The sequence below is a fragment of the Anser brachyrhynchus genome (genome assembly GCF_964034855.1).
Source record: "Anser brachyrhynchus genome assembly, chromosome: 29".
NCBI lineage: Eukaryota > Metazoa > Chordata > Aves > Anseriformes > Anatidae > Anser > Anser brachyrhynchus.
Genome location: NC_137722.1, coordinates 405,748 through 421,055, shown reverse-complemented (window position 1 = coordinate 421,055; position 15,308 = coordinate 405,748). Strand labels below are relative to the sequence as shown.

The window sequence follows — 15,308 nt, the reverse complement described above, 5'->3', positions numbered from 1 at the left end:
TCACGTTAAGGATTACCCGAGTTATTAACCAATTAGAAGCTCAGGGCACTTTTAATCAAGGGCTCCTTGATTAAAAACCCTCTTCCTTTCCCCCCTCCCCCCCCGCCAAGCACTTCGTCCCCCCCTTGTTTCCAGCCAGCAGCTGGGGGCTTCCATTGCCTCCTGCAGCCGCCCTGCATGACCCCCCCAAAAAAACAGCATAATTAAATTTAATTAATTAAAAGAAGCCGCACACACCCAGAAGCATTCATTCAAAAAGTTTACCGAGCCTGCGTCGCTGCCATACACATCCGTTACACTTGGTGCATACTAACAGGAAAAAACAAACAAACAGGGTTAAAATAGGCATCGGCCCCCGCCCAGGATGAACTAAACCATGGAGAAAAGGCGTTTTTAACCCCAGCCCCCCGGGCTCCTTCCTACCCTGATGCTGCCCTGCGGTTTTGGGGGCTCAGGGGAGCGGGGGTTTTGCAGAGCTGCTGCCCCAGGTCCTGCCCTGGGCGCTGAGAAGGGAGCTGGGAGGTGCCGGGGCGCCTTGCGCGAGGCCAGCGCCAGCCTTCTCCCCCCACCGGCTCCAGGGCGTGCTCAGGGGTTTGATTTCCATTTCCAAGGAGAAGACGGCTTCCAGGAGCCAGCCCAGCAGGTTGGGAACAGAATCGTTTATGGCTTACACACACAGCCGCTTACAAACTTCAGCAGCAGGGAGGGGACTCGGGATTGTCGTGCACACCAGTGCCTCCGTTCTCCTCCCAGCCTGTTCCAGCATCTGCCTTGTTCTGGATGTTGCTGAAGTCTGATTTAAAGCAAGAGGTCTGCTTTACGCTGTATTTTTCCCCCGAGATACTTTTTTTGGCCAAAACCACGCTCTGGTAGTGCAGTCCCACGGGGGTAAGAGGCAGGTAGGTGTCACCCAGCCAGGGAACGGGATCCATCATCGCAGCACACAGCAGGCCCTTCGCTCCAGAGGTGCAGCTGCTGTCCTGGAAAGCTCCACACAGGCACTTTTGTCCCCATCAGGTCCCCTGAACTTGTCTAGCTCCTCCTCAGTGCACGCAGGGCTACACCAACGCTGGGTCAGCCGCAGAGGCTGGGCAGGGGAGTGCAGGGGCAGAAAACAGGGCAGCACATAGAGATCACCCCAGTGTTCAATAAAGGTATCCAAGTCTTTCTCCCTTTCCCTTGAGAACCCTGAAACATGCAGAAAGGAATCCCACAGACCAAGCTAGTTAGCGATTTCTTTATCCAGCTTTGCTTCACTCCACATTTTGCTCCAGCTTTACACGTCCACGTGAATTAAATCTGTAGAGAGAGTTCCTGACAGCCTTATACCTGCGAGGGAAGGATGGCACCACAACCACACCATTTCCAGGGTGGGTGGAGAGGAGAAAAAAGAAGTCACCACCTTTGTCTAACAGATGCATTGTAATATGAAATGAAAGCTTAACAAAATCTTTAAGAAAATCCCTCCCAGCCCTAGCCTACCGCTCCACCAGCACAGCACATAGCGTGTTTGAGACCTGCTCAGCTCAGCACGTGCCAGAGGGCCAGCTGGGTGTGCTGGACCACTTCAATTCAGGTTTTCTTGCCAGTCTGTGAGCGTCACGAGAGCTGATGCCTCTCAGAAAAGCAGAGCACGCTTGCCAGAGAAAAGCCTTCACAATCTTAGGTCCCAATGACAAATTTCTACTGAGAGCTAGAGGAGAGCGCAGCCTGGTGACTTCAGCCTCGCATCTCCAGTGACCAAGCAGCACGTTTCCATCACTGGCAGCTCGCAGGCTGTAAGAGCAAGGCGGTCCCCTGCCAGAAAGGCAGCCGAGAAACGAACAGCTCGGGGGCTGAGAGGGTGCCCAGAAGCATCCAGATCTCTGCTCGTGTCCTTGTGCTGGAAGTGAGGGGTCTTCATGCGTGACAAAAGGATCATAGGTGTCTCTTATCCCGTCCCCTTCTATTTTAAGATGATGTGGTAGCTATCATTGGTTTCAGCTGCAAAGGAAGAAAAAAGCTTATGAGACACTCATAAGAGCAAAGGGATCCCCTGGATTCAGCGGATCTGACACAAGAGCTCCCCGGGAAGTACACAAAACCCGGGCACTTACACACCTTTCATGGTGTCCAGAACAAAACAGGATTCATCTTGGAAGTTCTGAATCATCTGAAAGAAGCCAAGAAAAGCAGCTCAGTCTGAAGCTGTATTTAAACACGGGAAGTGTTTCACAGAAAGGGCTGGAAGCTGCTTGCTCGGGAGCTCAGTGCTCTGGGAGGTAGGAGATGCACCAGCCGTAAATATTTATTCCTTCATCCAGCTCTCCAAAGCTGAAGATCTGAACCAGCAAGCCAAGTGAACCGACCGTATTCTGAGATGCAGGTCTGGAAGCAAAGTCCTCCCACGGCAGCTCCCCTCCCTGCTCTCACAGCACAGCCGGAGCACAGCCGAGCACGCAGGAGGGCGCGCGCCCAACCCGCGGTGCTCAGGGAGCGCTGCTCACCGCACCAAACCCCACAGCTCCAAGTGATCAGAGCCAGCAGCAGAGCAACGTCCCCAGTGCTAAAATCCTTGGCTCTGCGGGCTTCACCAACTGACTCCAAGCCCTCAGAAACCAGAGGCAACGGAGCAGGGCCCTTCCCAAAGACCTGCGCAGGCGGCTCGGGCAGCATCAGACACAAACCAGCTGAGGCAACCCAGCACAAGAGGTAGGGAATAAGGAGCACCGCGAGGCGGTTACCTCGTCGCTGATCAGCACGTGTATCCCCGTCGGGCCTTGCTTGTAAATCTGGCTGATCTGCTGCGAGGAGATGCTGAACAGCTGGGCCAGCTTCTCCGTCAGTTCCACCGCCGTCAGCTCCTCCAGATAAATGGCGTGGTACACTGCAAGGAGAAGCGGCGTTGTAGCAAGGCAGAGAGCAGCCTCAGTGCCTGCACCGTGGCTGCAGAGACCAGCACGCTCACCTGGGGTGCTGGTGTGCAGAGCAGCACCGCAAGCAGGAACACCCCAGCCCCCTGGGAAGGGCCGTGCACCTTTTCAGCAGTGGGCTACCTGCTCTGTGAGCTTTCCAAACCCAAGCCCCTAAATCGTCACACGACTGCAGCTGGTCTCTGGTGAATGCTTTGACTACGTGGCTGCAGCGTGCCCCCAGCTACAAAACCTGGCCATCGTCAACACTTGATCTGCATTCATGCAGTCCTCGCCTCTAAAAGCTTCTCTTTTGATTACCACCAGCTGAGCAGCACTTTGTACCATTCCTGGTATGCTTTGCAACGCAGCGGGGTAGAAAAGCCACCCCTGAGCCCCCTCGTTCTCCCACTGCTGCAGCGGGTCCCGGGGGATGCGAGAGGACCCAGACTGGAGCAGGGCGAGGAGAGGCCACGCCGCCTGCTTTTGCGCTTGCCGCTCCAATCACAGAGGTGGATAAACCGGCGCCTGGCTGCTCCACAAATGTAGGTCACTCGTTGTCTGGGCAAGGCTGGGTTCTCGCAGGAGCTATCATTTGCCGGCTCAGAGCAGGCAGCACGCCAACAGTCAGTCTGCAGCCACCCGTTTGGTCAGCAAGGGGAAAAAAAAAAATCAGCTGGGTAGGACTGGGGCAAGTAAGAAAAGCGCTCCCGGCAATCCTGTGCCACCCTGATCAACGGAGAGTGTGCACAGCGCCCTGGGTCACACACAGAGCCTGCATTAGCTTGCAGGGGAACTCTCTGCCTCCTTGCAGGGTGGAGATGAGAAAGCAGCCAAAACGAGGCACAGCAGCTGAAAGCCAAAGCCACAAACCCTCTCTGAGCTGCTACGCAGACTCAGCGTGTTCCGGTAAGGTATCGACAGCCCTGGCTGTTTGCTGGGGGATGCTCCATGGGGGCTCAAAACCCCAGGGACAGCAGCCTAGGGATCAGCACTGGGGATCAGCCCCGCTGCTCCTGCGTTTCTGCCTGCCGAGCCCTGCTGCTGCTTCCTCCTCCTCGCCACCACCCAGGCGAGCGTGTCCGCAGCGATGCCACAAAGCCCTTACCGAAGAACGTGCTGGTGACGGTGTCCCTGTCCTCGTGCTTCTGCTGGAGGTCCCTGAGCTGCTGGGACTCCTGGCACACGTAGATGGTCAGTCGGGGCCGCACCATCCTACGGACAGAGCAGCGAGTGAGCGCAGCGCCCGCAGGATTGCCCAAGGACCCTGGCGCTCAGCCAGCAACCTTCTCTCCCCAGTGTCCTCAGAAAAAACAGAGCAGGTTACGGAATTCACCTCGAAGCAACGTGGAAGGGGCATCGCGGGTTCCAAAAAGGGTCCCAGAGACAGGTATAAAGCAGCATTCCCCTTACAGGAAGGTTACTCCACTGAATAACCATCAGCGGGCAGAAGAAAGGAGCACGGCACAGGCAGCACCTCCTGGGCTGTGGCTGCATCCCCTGCCACCGACCAAATCTTTCCCTCTCTCCCTTCCAAGAGGAAAATCATTTCCAATGCTCCTTGCCCACATGGATTTTCTTCCCCCAAATTGTCCCTGGAGCAGTTACCCTGCTGGCCAAGCTGTCAAATTAAACTGAAAGGGGTTCACAGAGGTTCATGAAACTCTGTCCTCTGTAATAGCAAGTCCCAAGCAAACGGGTTAACACCAAACACGCTTCCCTGCCACGCACGATCAGCTTTTAGAGCAGCCAACTTACCGTCCTTTCAACGCATTGAAGAGCCTGATGCCATCTGCAGGGCCACAGATCTGGATAACATCTTCTCTGGTCAGCTTCAGTAAATCTGCACCTGCAATTTGACATCAAGAGGGGAGAGAGTCACAAAAGCAGCCCAGAGCTCCTGGGGTGGGGGCCCTGGACCTCAGGGTTGTGCCAGCTCTCCCTGCAGAGCTCACCCCATCCCAAAGCCTTCAGCCCTCTGCTGACAACCTCCCCCCGCTTCCCCCGGAAGGACATTTGCATGTTTTTCCAGACTGTTTTTGGAAGAATGTGCTTTGGTACGACCCCACGGCCGGCATTATCAGCCTTTTTCCTCTTACAGCCTGCTACCCAGTGCCTCAGTGACCCTGGATAACGGAGACCACATTGCCAGGGAACGAGAGGAAAATAAGTACGAGCAGTCCTTTACACAGTGCACCAGATCAGCATTTCCCAGCTTGTTTTAAGACTAGAAGGTGCTGCGAGCTTTTGGAAGAGAAGCCACCACCATCCCCAGTGTTTTGTCAGTTGAGAGCGAGGTGAGAAACGAAGCCGACAGCTTTCAGGTAGCCAAGCTTTATTGCGTTACAAAGACACGAGATTTTCAAACAGCTGAATTTGCAAGGGGGACAGAAAGACGGCCTGGGGAGCAGAAGGAAGCAGAGCAACGGCACGGACACGGAGGGGCCGCTGGAACCTACCTGAGAAGTTTCGGAAAAGCCGAGAAAAGGTGGAGAAGCGATTCCGGTGCAGCCACTGCTGGGCCTCCTGGGGGGTGCTCGTGGGCAAGAGGTTCTGCAAGGCAGGAAAAGAAGGGTCACAGCCTCAAAGGTGACACGGACGTTTCCACCGAGGAACGAGCACAGGCCAGCTGGTTCGCTGTCTGTAATCTTACATCGAGAGCAGACTGGGCTGGGCTCACTACGCGCACACAATAAAGGCTGCAGCCTGGATGGGTTTTGGTTTAAAAGGCTTCAGAGGGACAGAGGGGGAGGAAGGAAGCAACGGGGAAAGCATTAGCAAAGATAAACTGATCAGCAAAGGTCACAGCGAGCTCCAAGCAGCTTGCTCCCAGCTCTGCCTTGCTGTACTGGACATTTTTCACTCTGTCACCTCTTCTTTCCAAACAGGAGTCAAAATGAAGTTATAACCCCCCAAAGACGTTAAACTACAGCAGTCTCTTCCCAGGCAAACTGCAGCACAGCCACCCACGAGCCCACCACCACTCGATCACAGCAAAGCCCCTTTTGCGACCCGTGTCCCATCCTTACCACAAGCACAAGCTCTGAAGTGTGACTTACATCTGCGATCGGAGGGGGTGGCTCGGGCTGGTGGTTTGGAGAGCCATTTCTAGATGGGGGAAAGAGCCAGACAGAGCACAACACGTGGTTAGCACTGCCCTTCCCTTCCTGGCACGGGATGCCCGCAGGCAACAACACCGCCCTGCAAAGCACAGCGCCCGGTTGGTATCGGTGCCGCTTCGACACCGCGGAAGCACGGGGGCACCGCTGCTTGCGGGCAGCCCCGCAACGGCAGCAGCACCATCATTGCTGCAGCGAGACACTTTGCAAGCACACACGGCTCAGGTAAGAGCAGTCAGCACTGTCACCGTTGTACTGAAACACTTTGCAAGCACAAACAGCTCAGGTAAGAGCAGTAACGCGACGGGGGAAGGCAGAGCGCAGCAGGCTGGAAGCTGAACGCAAGGGGCTGCTGATCGAACGCGCACACGCTTCTCGTGCAAGAGCCGAGCTTTCTGGGAGCAAGGAGAGGCAACGGTGCTCAGCTCCGAAGGCTTTCGTTTCTTTTTTTCCACCCTGACGCTGCCTCTGTGCGGGCTGCTTCCGCCTCCTTGCGCCCTGGCACCGGGCGCTTCTTCCTTGTGCTGCCAGCTGGGGTGCATCGACCTCTCCGGCGAGCCAGGAACGGACAGCCAGGCAGCCTCCCCTCCAGACTCACCCTTCTCCGATGGAAAAGCTGCTGTGGGAGCTGTTGAAGCCAGGGGACGGCGCGTTATTGACGTACGTTATCTCTGGCCAGGGAGAACACTGGAAAGGAAAAGCCAGAAGGGTCACAGGTGGCTTTGGACAAGCCCACGCGTCCGCTCCGCTCAGCGCATGTTAACGGCCATTTGCTGGCTGGCAACTGGTGACGAAAGAGAATTAAAGAATAAAGTCGGGGATTAAAAGGAGCCCTGCTAATTCACCGCAGACAGGCACAAGCCTCAGACTAAACAATCCTTCATCTCAAAAAGCCAAAAGCCCCCAAATTCGAGTGCAGGGAGATCAGACTCTTAAGTGATCTGTGTCACTGGGCTGACTGACACGTGCAGCACCGCCAGCCTCAGCACCTCCAGGGCGCATGAATCACCCGGGGTGGGATGAGGGCTCCCTCCCCAGGGCGTTTAAGAGCTCAGACTACCAGGGTTTCACAGACTGACACCTCCCAAGCAAAGGGAGGAAACGGGGGAGGTTTTCTGCTCACTCATGACCTACATGGCCGATTGTCATGCAGGCAAAACAAAGCTTGCAGGCAGAGGGAGCATCTTTCGTTATTCAGGGGAAAAACCACCAACTTTCGAGGCACAAGAGCCCTTTTTCAGGCCTGCTAAAAATTACCTCCTCTGCCTAGAGTATTTATCTGGCTTTTGCCTTGCAGCCACAAACAACTGAGGCAAACACCTCAGAGCAGAGCAGCCAGCTCCTCGCGGCCAGGGCAACGCAGGCTTCACTCAAACAACGTCCCCGCCCCGCACGAGGACGCGCCCCACCTCGGTGAGTATCGTGGTCTCGTAGGAGGGCTGGTACTTCTCCTTCTCGTGGGGCGTTCGCTTCTCCATCTTTTCCCGGTCGGTCTTCTGCTTCCGATCAGCTCCCTTGGGCTGGGGAGGAGATATCGGTGTTAGATCAGCGGTGCGGGACAGAGGGAGAACCGCGACAGCCTGAGGAGGTGACTCGTCCTCCTGCTCTCCACCATTTCGGTGGCACGTACTGCACCACAACACAGAGAGCTGGGTTATGAGCTCGGCTTTGCTGTGACCTCGAAAAGACGTCTACTTTCTTATAGCCAGGCCTAGGAATGCTTTTGCTTGCTGCCTTTATAACGCGCTCAAAGCCTTGGGGATGGCAGCAAGAGAGGCGTTAAAACCACCAAACCGTCCCGGTGCTCCCCTCTGCAGGACCCTACAAACAATAACAGGCAACATCCTAACAGCAGCAATCCAGCACGGCGTGAGGCATCTTCCTCCTCTAGACAGCAGAGAGGAGACCTGAACAAGCTCCCAGGCAGCTCCAAGCTGGGTGAGGAGGTGCTGCTCGGCTGCAGCTCAACCAGCCTGCTGCAGCCACAGAAATGGAACGGCTGCTGTTATCTTTCCAGCCTCTGTGGTCAACGTTGTGGCTACTGGAAGCCAGGAAGGATCCGTGCTCCAGCCACGGACGAGCACAGACGAGACTGACACCGAGGGAGCTCTTCTCAAAGCAGAGACGCTCCCAATTTGAGGGGCAGAGGGGAGAAAGGGAAGAACGGGGCGGGAGCCCAAAGAGCATCAGCCCTAACCAGACAGCACCCTGCAGGGACGGGCCCACAGGCACCACCCCGAGCCTGCTGCCCCAACACTCACAGCCCCAGGGCATCAGGGCAATACCGGGAGCCTCTGCCAAGGGCTCGGGCAGGCAAACGCCGAGGAGGTCGAGGGTCCCTGCGCTCCGGAGGCCTGGCGTGGGGCAGCGTGGGGAGATGGCCGGTGGGAGGGGTACAGCGGCGTTCCAGAGGGACCTTTTCGAACGCAGAACGGCAACGGGCAGCGGCTGCAATTTATCGTTTTGCTCCCGCAGGTGCCGCCAAGACCATCCTCAGCAGGGAGGCTGCGCCCTGAGGCTGCAGCTTCGCTCATGGGCACTTCAGCTACAGCTCTGGGTTTCCCCGTGGCAAGGTTGTCAGAGCCACAGAAAATAAAAGCCACCCCCAAAACACATCCCTGGCGCAGAGCGCTGAAGCTCAGTAGAAACCCAGTGCCAGATGCTTGCGATGCCACTATCCTCAGGGTGCTCATCTGCAGCCAGCCTTATCCTCTCAGCACGCAGCTCCGCAGCCATCCTCGTAGGCTATTTACATCCAGACACGAGCCAGAGCTCAAACAAGCCCTAACAAATCACCCCCCCGCCCCTGCCTTCGAAATTTTATAACGCAAGCGGGCAGGAGAGAGAGAAGGGGAAAGAAGCCAAGTCAACAGCAGCAGGGCACGCTGCCCGACATCCTACAGCAACTTCACGATAAAACTGCAGAGCGGCGCAGGCTCCCAGCCAGGCAGCCGACCTGCGGCGAGCCAAGCGCCCCTGGGGGGACCAGGGCAGAGGAAGCACGGCCACAGAGGCTGCGTGGCATCGGAGGGAGGACGGGGACAAGGAAAGGGACAGGGACTGGGCAGGCTCTTTGAGACAACGTCAGCGACCCAGACAGCGTGGGCACGGCCGCCCCGCGGTACAATGCCTGGGCGGTGCTGCAGTCACCTCGCTGGCACGTGCTGCCACAGCCAGATACGGCTTTGGGTGCCCTGCAAAGGATTCGGAAGTCCTGGAGCAGCTGCACACACACAAACCGACAGCAGCCACAATAGGAACTGGTAATAATGGGATAAGGAGGTCAGACGGGCATCAAAACTCCCAGCAGGATCTCCCAGGCAGGTAAGACGCGAGGCTGAATGTGGGAGCTTTGGCAGAGAAGCATCACAACCCATTTACTCCCTAGTGTGCTGTTCTTGGCTTTCCAATTTTTGAGCCACAACGGCATCCAGGCTCCACTAGGACAGTAACTAGACCAGGAAAAGAGGAGCGACCAGAAGGACCGAGGGTTTTCACTGCCTGCAAGCTCGGCCACGGTCCTGCAGCCGTGCTGCTCGCTGGGGCTGCGGCAGGGACTGGGACCGGCTCCTGGCTCGCCTCCCGGAGGGGCAGGACACAGCGGACGCTGCGTGCACAGCGGGCCGAGGTACCTTGAAGACCTTGATCTGGCAGCTGGCCGAGTGTAGGTGCTCCGTGTACTCTCCGTTCTCGTTCTCCTTAAAGGTGTCTATCTGGACCCGAAAGGGCACCCCCTTCTCCCCGCCGTGCTTCCGCATGGTGAACTCCGTGCTGATGCAGTGAACCTGGGGGAAGGCAAGGCACCCCGCTGTCAGTGTTGTGTAAAGGGCAAAATGCAGAGCTCGCACGGGAGCACACAGAACCAGGAGCGTTAAGGAGTTAAGGGGACGCAGCAGCAGAGGTGGAGCCGCATTCTTCCAGCAAGTTTTGCAAGCTCTCGATGTTACGAGCAGCCCCCGGCTCAGCAGGGCAGAGAGCTCGGCTGCACCAGCCTCTGCGCGCTGGAGCCTGTTTGTTCTGGGCAGCGGGGCCAGAATATTGCCAGGAGGTATTTCAGGCAGCCGGGGAGATTTGCAAAAGCATCTAAGCAAGATGGGGAGCGCATCACCTAAACCAGCAGGGCCTAAACCACCACACAAATCAAACAACTCGTAGGTGGTCAGCCGAGCTTGTCTGTTGCCAATCCACGAGCTGCCACTCTCTTGCACTGCTTGTGGCAGGAGGCGAGGTGTATTTCAGTTTATACCCTCTACCACTGTGGCATCTGGCTGCTATTTCAGAGTTCTGAGTCAAAAATCATCTCTTTTTTAAGTGGAAGTTCCCCCGTCCCTTCCGTTACCTGGATAAACACGGACGTCCTCTTGGAAGGATCCCATAAGAACTCCACCGTGTTGAGCTGGGTTGGATTCGCTCTGGGATCAATGATGCCCACGGACATCGGGATATCTGCAGGAGCACATGCAGACAGGTTTTGTTAGGAGGAGAAGCAGGGGAGTAGCAGGGAAGCTACGGAAGGACCAAGTGCGTGTCTCCGCCTGCAGAACGCGGCAGAGCTTTGGGGGCTCGGAGGCAGGCCCCGAGGTGCTGCCCCAGGGACTCACCGATGTCCAGGATCCTGTCCCCAGGCCTGTTCCACCGCCAGCCCTCCAGCTGCTGATGCTCCGTGTACTGCAGGCGCCGGTCGTGGAACACCACCCGGAAAATGCTCTAGAGGGGACAAACTGTCAGCGGCTGGGGCTCTCCCAGTAAACCCCCCGGTCCTCAAGACATTTTCCAGTGCAAAAAAAAAGGAGCAGAGAGGGAAGTGGAGGGACCTGAAGCCTCATGAAGAAGCCAGGGCAACAAAATAAAGCCCAGCTGGACCCTTGACAGGACACGACCTTGTGTGCTGCTCCCTACAGCCCCAGCTGGACCTGTGCACCGAAGCTCTCCACTTACCTTCACCAGTTTCCCATTAATCTCTGGCAGCTCCCCAATTTTCCTGTTGTCCAGCATCCGTATTTCATACGACTGCCCTGAGGGAAGGAAGACGAAGGCTCCTTGTTGTTCGCCACGTACAAGCCTTTGCTGCCACCCTCCCTTGCATTTTGACACCTTTTGCTGCCACACCAGACACGCCACTCAATCTCCTTGCCACGTTTCAGCACGGGGTCCCAGGAGCATGACCATCTCACCGCCCCCCAACGCTCCTCTCCAGTGACATGCAATCCTCTCCCTTTCTGCTGGCGGATTCCCTAGCAAACCCTTACCAACCAAGTGCAGACCCAGCACAGGGCAGAAATCGATTACTCAGCTTCATCTGGCTGTGGTCACCAACCCAGACCTCCTGATTCTACTGAGAAGCGATGGCTGCAGCTTGAAAGCACAAGACGTGCCCACTGCAGGGCACCCCAGCACACTCCTGCCCAGCTCTGGCAGCACGGAGCAGCTCAGACAGCTTGGCTGCACCCAGTTCTCCAGCTGCACTTCACACCGCGCAGATTTTACTCGTGTGAAATCCCACGGGCTGCTCGCACCACCACAGCAAGGCGAAGGAGCCAGCGGTTTCAAACAGGAGCAACGTGGGGTTTAGTAGCGAGGTGCTTTCCACTCCCAATGGGAAATAGCCAAAGGCAGACCTTTAGGGTTAAAACGTGGCGGGTTTAAACCAAGCGCCTGGGGTTCCCTCACCTTGGTTGAGGTAGGTGAGCGTTTCGTCGTGGAGCTTCACCGCAGGGGACGTGGCCGCACACAGCACATACTGGAAGGGCAGAATTTTGTTCTCATTCTCCGGAGGCAAACTCGATTCTTCCTGTTTGAAGATGGGCAGGGCAAGGACGTCACTGAAAAGAGAGGTGTCAGACATTCATTTCGGCTCTGGCTCCAGGGGTGAGGCGGTAGGTGTTGGGTTCCTCCTGCGAGGAAGAGCCTTAAGATTTTTAGTTAAACCAAAACCAAGAAACAACAACACCACACGAGCTGTGACATCTCTGCACAACTGCAAAGGGGCATTAAAGCAGGCCAAGGAGATCTGGGGAGAGGCCCTGACACCAGCTCTTGCTGCAGCTTTTTCAAGTTGTCCCCCCTAACACACGTTTCTTGCTTCAAACCTATGCAACAAGCGAGCCCGCGTTGCAGACAAAGCCCAGCTCCTTCGGCAGCACGCCTGCCCCGGCAGAGCAAGGAAGGCAGGATGCCTCCAGCACCACGCTGAGGAATTCCTGTCCTCCCCCTCGAGGTACCAGCCCAGTGCCCTGCTCCCTGCAAGGCGGTGGTTCAGCTTTGGGGGCACAGGAACGGGAGCCACATGGGGAGAGCCAGCGCGGGGCAGAGCCCCCCGAGCCCGTTTTTAGGGTGGCACCGAAGTGCTGAGCTCTGCCACCGAGTTAAGCCCTGCTCCTTCTCCGTGAGAGGCTTCTGGACAGCTCCCTGGACAACAGCAACAGCTCCCTGCCAATTCCACGTGCTTTTGGGGAAAGCCTCCGCTTACGCGCTTCGTATCAGGGTGTGGGAGAGGAGCTCCTGGAACAAAAGGAGCAGAAGAACCGCAGCCAAGTTCTGCAGGTGGAAGCGCCCGCTCAGTGCCCAGTTATCGCCTCCGAAGCCGCCGCTTCTCCCCCAAATCCCCAGGCTCCAGCACAGACCAGCAGCACCAAGAGCTCGGCTGCGTTATGCAGCATGAAGCACAACCCCACAGCGCACGTCGTGAAGGAGCAGCGGTGTCCAGCCCTCGTCGTGCTGCCGGCAGCCACCTACCAGCGCTCGGCCCCGAGGTAGCAGAGTCCCTCCTCCATGGGGAGAGCCCCAGCCGGGCTCCGAAATGGGGGCGCCCGTCGAAAATGTTCCCCCCCTGTCCTGCACCGCGGCGCTGCCGTGAGAGATGGGAGGAAAATGTCAGATGTCAGGCCACAAAGGTCAGCGCGCTCACCTCCGGGGGTACGCGCTCTATTTACGGGCGGCTTAGGTCAACAAAAGTCTCGGAAAAAAAAGAGTCAGGTTTCAGCCGGCTCCGGCAGTGCGGTGCGAGGGTCTGCCCGCGCCATCCCCAGCCGATGGGTGACGGAAAGCTGCCGCCGGTGTTCACAGCGAGGTCCCGAGCGGAGGAACCGATCCGAAACGCAGCCGATGGCACTGCTGCGATGGAGAGGGGATGGGTGCGCTCCTCTCAGCTCCTGCATGTCTGCGATTTGGCCAGCTAGCTGCCTGAGGATCCTCAATTAAACAAAACCAAACGGTTCTGGCATCCCAAGAGGGGTCAGGGATAACTCCAGGAAGGTGCTGCCTCTCCTTGTCTCTGGAAGGAAGAGGAGAGCTGCTACTCTGCTTCCCCTGCACGAGGGCACCAAGTCAGCAGTTTCTTTCCACCGCCACCTTTCCTCTCTCCCAGCGCCTTGTTTTTAATCCCAACATCTAACGTTTCCAGCTGCTCAAAGAACTCAAGTCTTGCGTCAGCTCGTCCCGGGAAGGCCTCTTGCAGAGAGAAGTCGGGGTCACAGCTGGATTTACGTGAATTCTTTCTGGCTGCACCTCTGGGCTGCAGGGAAAACCAGAACAGCTTCCTGCAGCTTCACCTCCACGCCAGCTCGCCCCAAGCTCCTACCTGGCCCCAGCCCTCCGGTCCAGCTCTCAGCACCACCGAGCAGGCGCGTCCTCGTCACTACCAGGAACAGAGCTGGGGGCGCCAGGGGAGAGCTGCCAAGCAAGCACGAAGCCACCTCCGGAGCACGGGCCACGTGCTCGAGCAATTCGGTCTCAATGTCCAACACCGCAGGGTCCTGCTCCTGCTCACCGCCCGTGCACGAGGACTTCCTGGGGGTCCCGGTCCTCTCCTTCGCTCCTGGCTCTGCTCAGAGCCAGGGCAGAGCTGGTCCCAACGGACAAGCGCCCGTCACTGCTCCTCAAAGGTAATTATTTGTGGCAAGGCAAAGCTCCTGGGGCGTTTACGGCACGAAAACAAAGCCAGGGAACGGGGGAACGGGCTCTGCCAACCGGCCCCACACCAGGCACAGGACCGGCGCCGCGACTGAGCTGCGAGTCGAGGGCTGGGGGAGGCCGTGCGCTCAACACCCGCCTGGCAGTGCCCCGGCCTCCAAAACCACCTCCAGCCACCGCCCCCCCACCCTACCCCGCGGGCCACCCCGAGCTCAGGCCTTCCAGTGCCCGAAACCGGAGCGGGCAGAACCCAGCTCCCGGCGGGCCCGGTGCAGCCGCAGCCCCATCCCACGCCCCCGCCACGCTGGGCACCCCCAGGGACTGGCACAGCACCAGGGCGCGTGGATCCCCCCCGAGCCTCCCAAACCTCGTTGAGGGGCACAAAACCGCCCCGGGGGACAGTGGGCGCCACCCTCGGGTGTGCCACGAGCCCGGTGGGTGCAGGGACAGCCCCCCCACCCCTCCTACCTCATGCTGTAGGCCCCGGCGCCCAGCTCCTGGCCGATGCCCGAGAGGCTGGCATCGAAGTCCTGCACCAGGCCGGACTCGATCACCTCGTCCGCCAGCGGCAGCTTCAGCGCCCAGGCCATGATCCTCGCCCCACGGGAGGCCGGGTGTGTGCCCCCCCCCGGTGGGGGGACGAGCAGGGGGGGAGCCCCGGTACCTCGCCCCTCTGCAGGGGGCAGGCGGCGGGGGCCGCCCGGGGGCCCTCCGGGGTCTCTGCGCTGCTGCCCCGCTCCCTCCTCACGGGCTCCGAGCCCCCCCCCGGGCCGCTTTGGGGCACCCCCAGACCCAATTCAGGGTCTCAACGCCCCCCCGACAACTGGCTGCACCCCCCGGGGCCCTCCCCGAGCCCCGCAGCCCGCTCCCCGCGGGCTCCGCCGGCCCCGACTCCCCCGGACACCCCCGCGCCGGCCTCACCCCCCCCGGGACCCCCGGACCCCCCCGGGACCCCCCCCGGGACCCCTCCGGGCCGCAGCCCCCTCCCCAGGGACCGCACCCCCAGCCCCGCTGAGCCCCCTCCCGAGGGGCTGCACCCGCCGGGGACCCCCCCCAGGGACCCCCCCCAAGCCCCAGAGGCTCCCTCCGTGGGGCTGCCCCCCCCCCCCCCCGGGACCCCCCGCTCCCGGCCCCGCTCCGGCCCCGCCGAGGGCACCGGGCCGCGGCCCCCTCAAAATGGAGGCGGCGACGGCGCGGACCCCCCGCTCCAGCCCCAGCGGGGAGCCGGCCCCGCCCCCTCGGCCGCCGTCAGCCAATAGGAGCCCCGCGCGGCCCGGTGACGCGCGGAGGGGGCCGCCAGTGGTGGGCCCCGCGCGGGGCTGCGGGGGCTGTGATTGGTCGGGAGAGGAGGTGGGCGGGGCGGGACCGGCGCGGCGCGGGGCGCTCG

At 59.2% G+C, this 15,308-nt stretch overlaps 1 protein-coding gene across 5 annotated transcripts; it reads right to left on the bottom strand.

Moving 5' to 3' along the window:
* Positions 1-246: 246 nt before the first annotated feature.
* TFCP2 (transcription factor CP2) lies at positions 247-14,703 on the bottom strand. 5 transcript variants are annotated; one of them, XM_080570659.1, is made up of 16 exons: positions 14,390-14,528; positions 12,746-13,523; positions 11,681-11,832; positions 10,949-11,025; positions 10,612-10,717; positions 10,350-10,456; positions 9,643-9,795; positions 7,420-7,530; positions 6,609-6,697; positions 5,921-6,092; positions 5,351-5,444; positions 4,650-4,740; positions 4,000-4,106; positions 2,724-2,866; positions 2,101-2,152; positions 247-1,983 (listed from the first exon to the last, which is right to left on the bottom strand). In XM_080570659.1, the coding sequence occupies exons 2-16, from the start codon at positions 12,781-12,783 to the stop codon at positions 1,946-1,948; spliced, it is 1,530 nt and encodes a 509-aa protein (XP_080426785.1). In that variant the 5' UTR covers positions 12,784-13,523; positions 14,390-14,528; the 3' UTR covers positions 247-1,945. The 5 variants fall into 5 exon arrangements, with proteins under 5 accessions (XP_080426785.1, XP_080426783.1, XP_080426784.1 ...); XM_080570657.1 differs by lacking the exon at positions 12,746-13,523 and having other exon boundaries at positions 14,390-14,703; XM_080570658.1 differs by lacking the exon at positions 12,746-13,523 and having other exon boundaries at positions 5,951-6,092; positions 14,390-14,700.
* Between the last annotated feature and the right edge of the window lie 605 nt (positions 14,704-15,308).

What these genes read in the sequence shown, in the direction of transcription:
- TFCP2 (XM_080570657.1), bottom strand. Translation starts at nt 14,511, where the DNA reads ATGGCCTGGGCGCTGAAGCTGCCGCTGGCGGACGAGGTGATCGAGTCC. An exon ending in GCTCACCTACCTCAACCAAG is followed by an intron (nt 11,026 to 11,680) that starts GTGAGGGAACCC and finishes TCCTTCCCTCAG; the next exon opens with GGCAGTCGTATGAAATACGG. An exon ending in TGTTCTGGACACCATGAAAG is followed by an intron (nt 1,984 to 2,100) that starts GTGTGTAAGTGC and finishes CTTCCTTTGCAG; the next exon opens with CTGAAACCAATGATAGCTAC.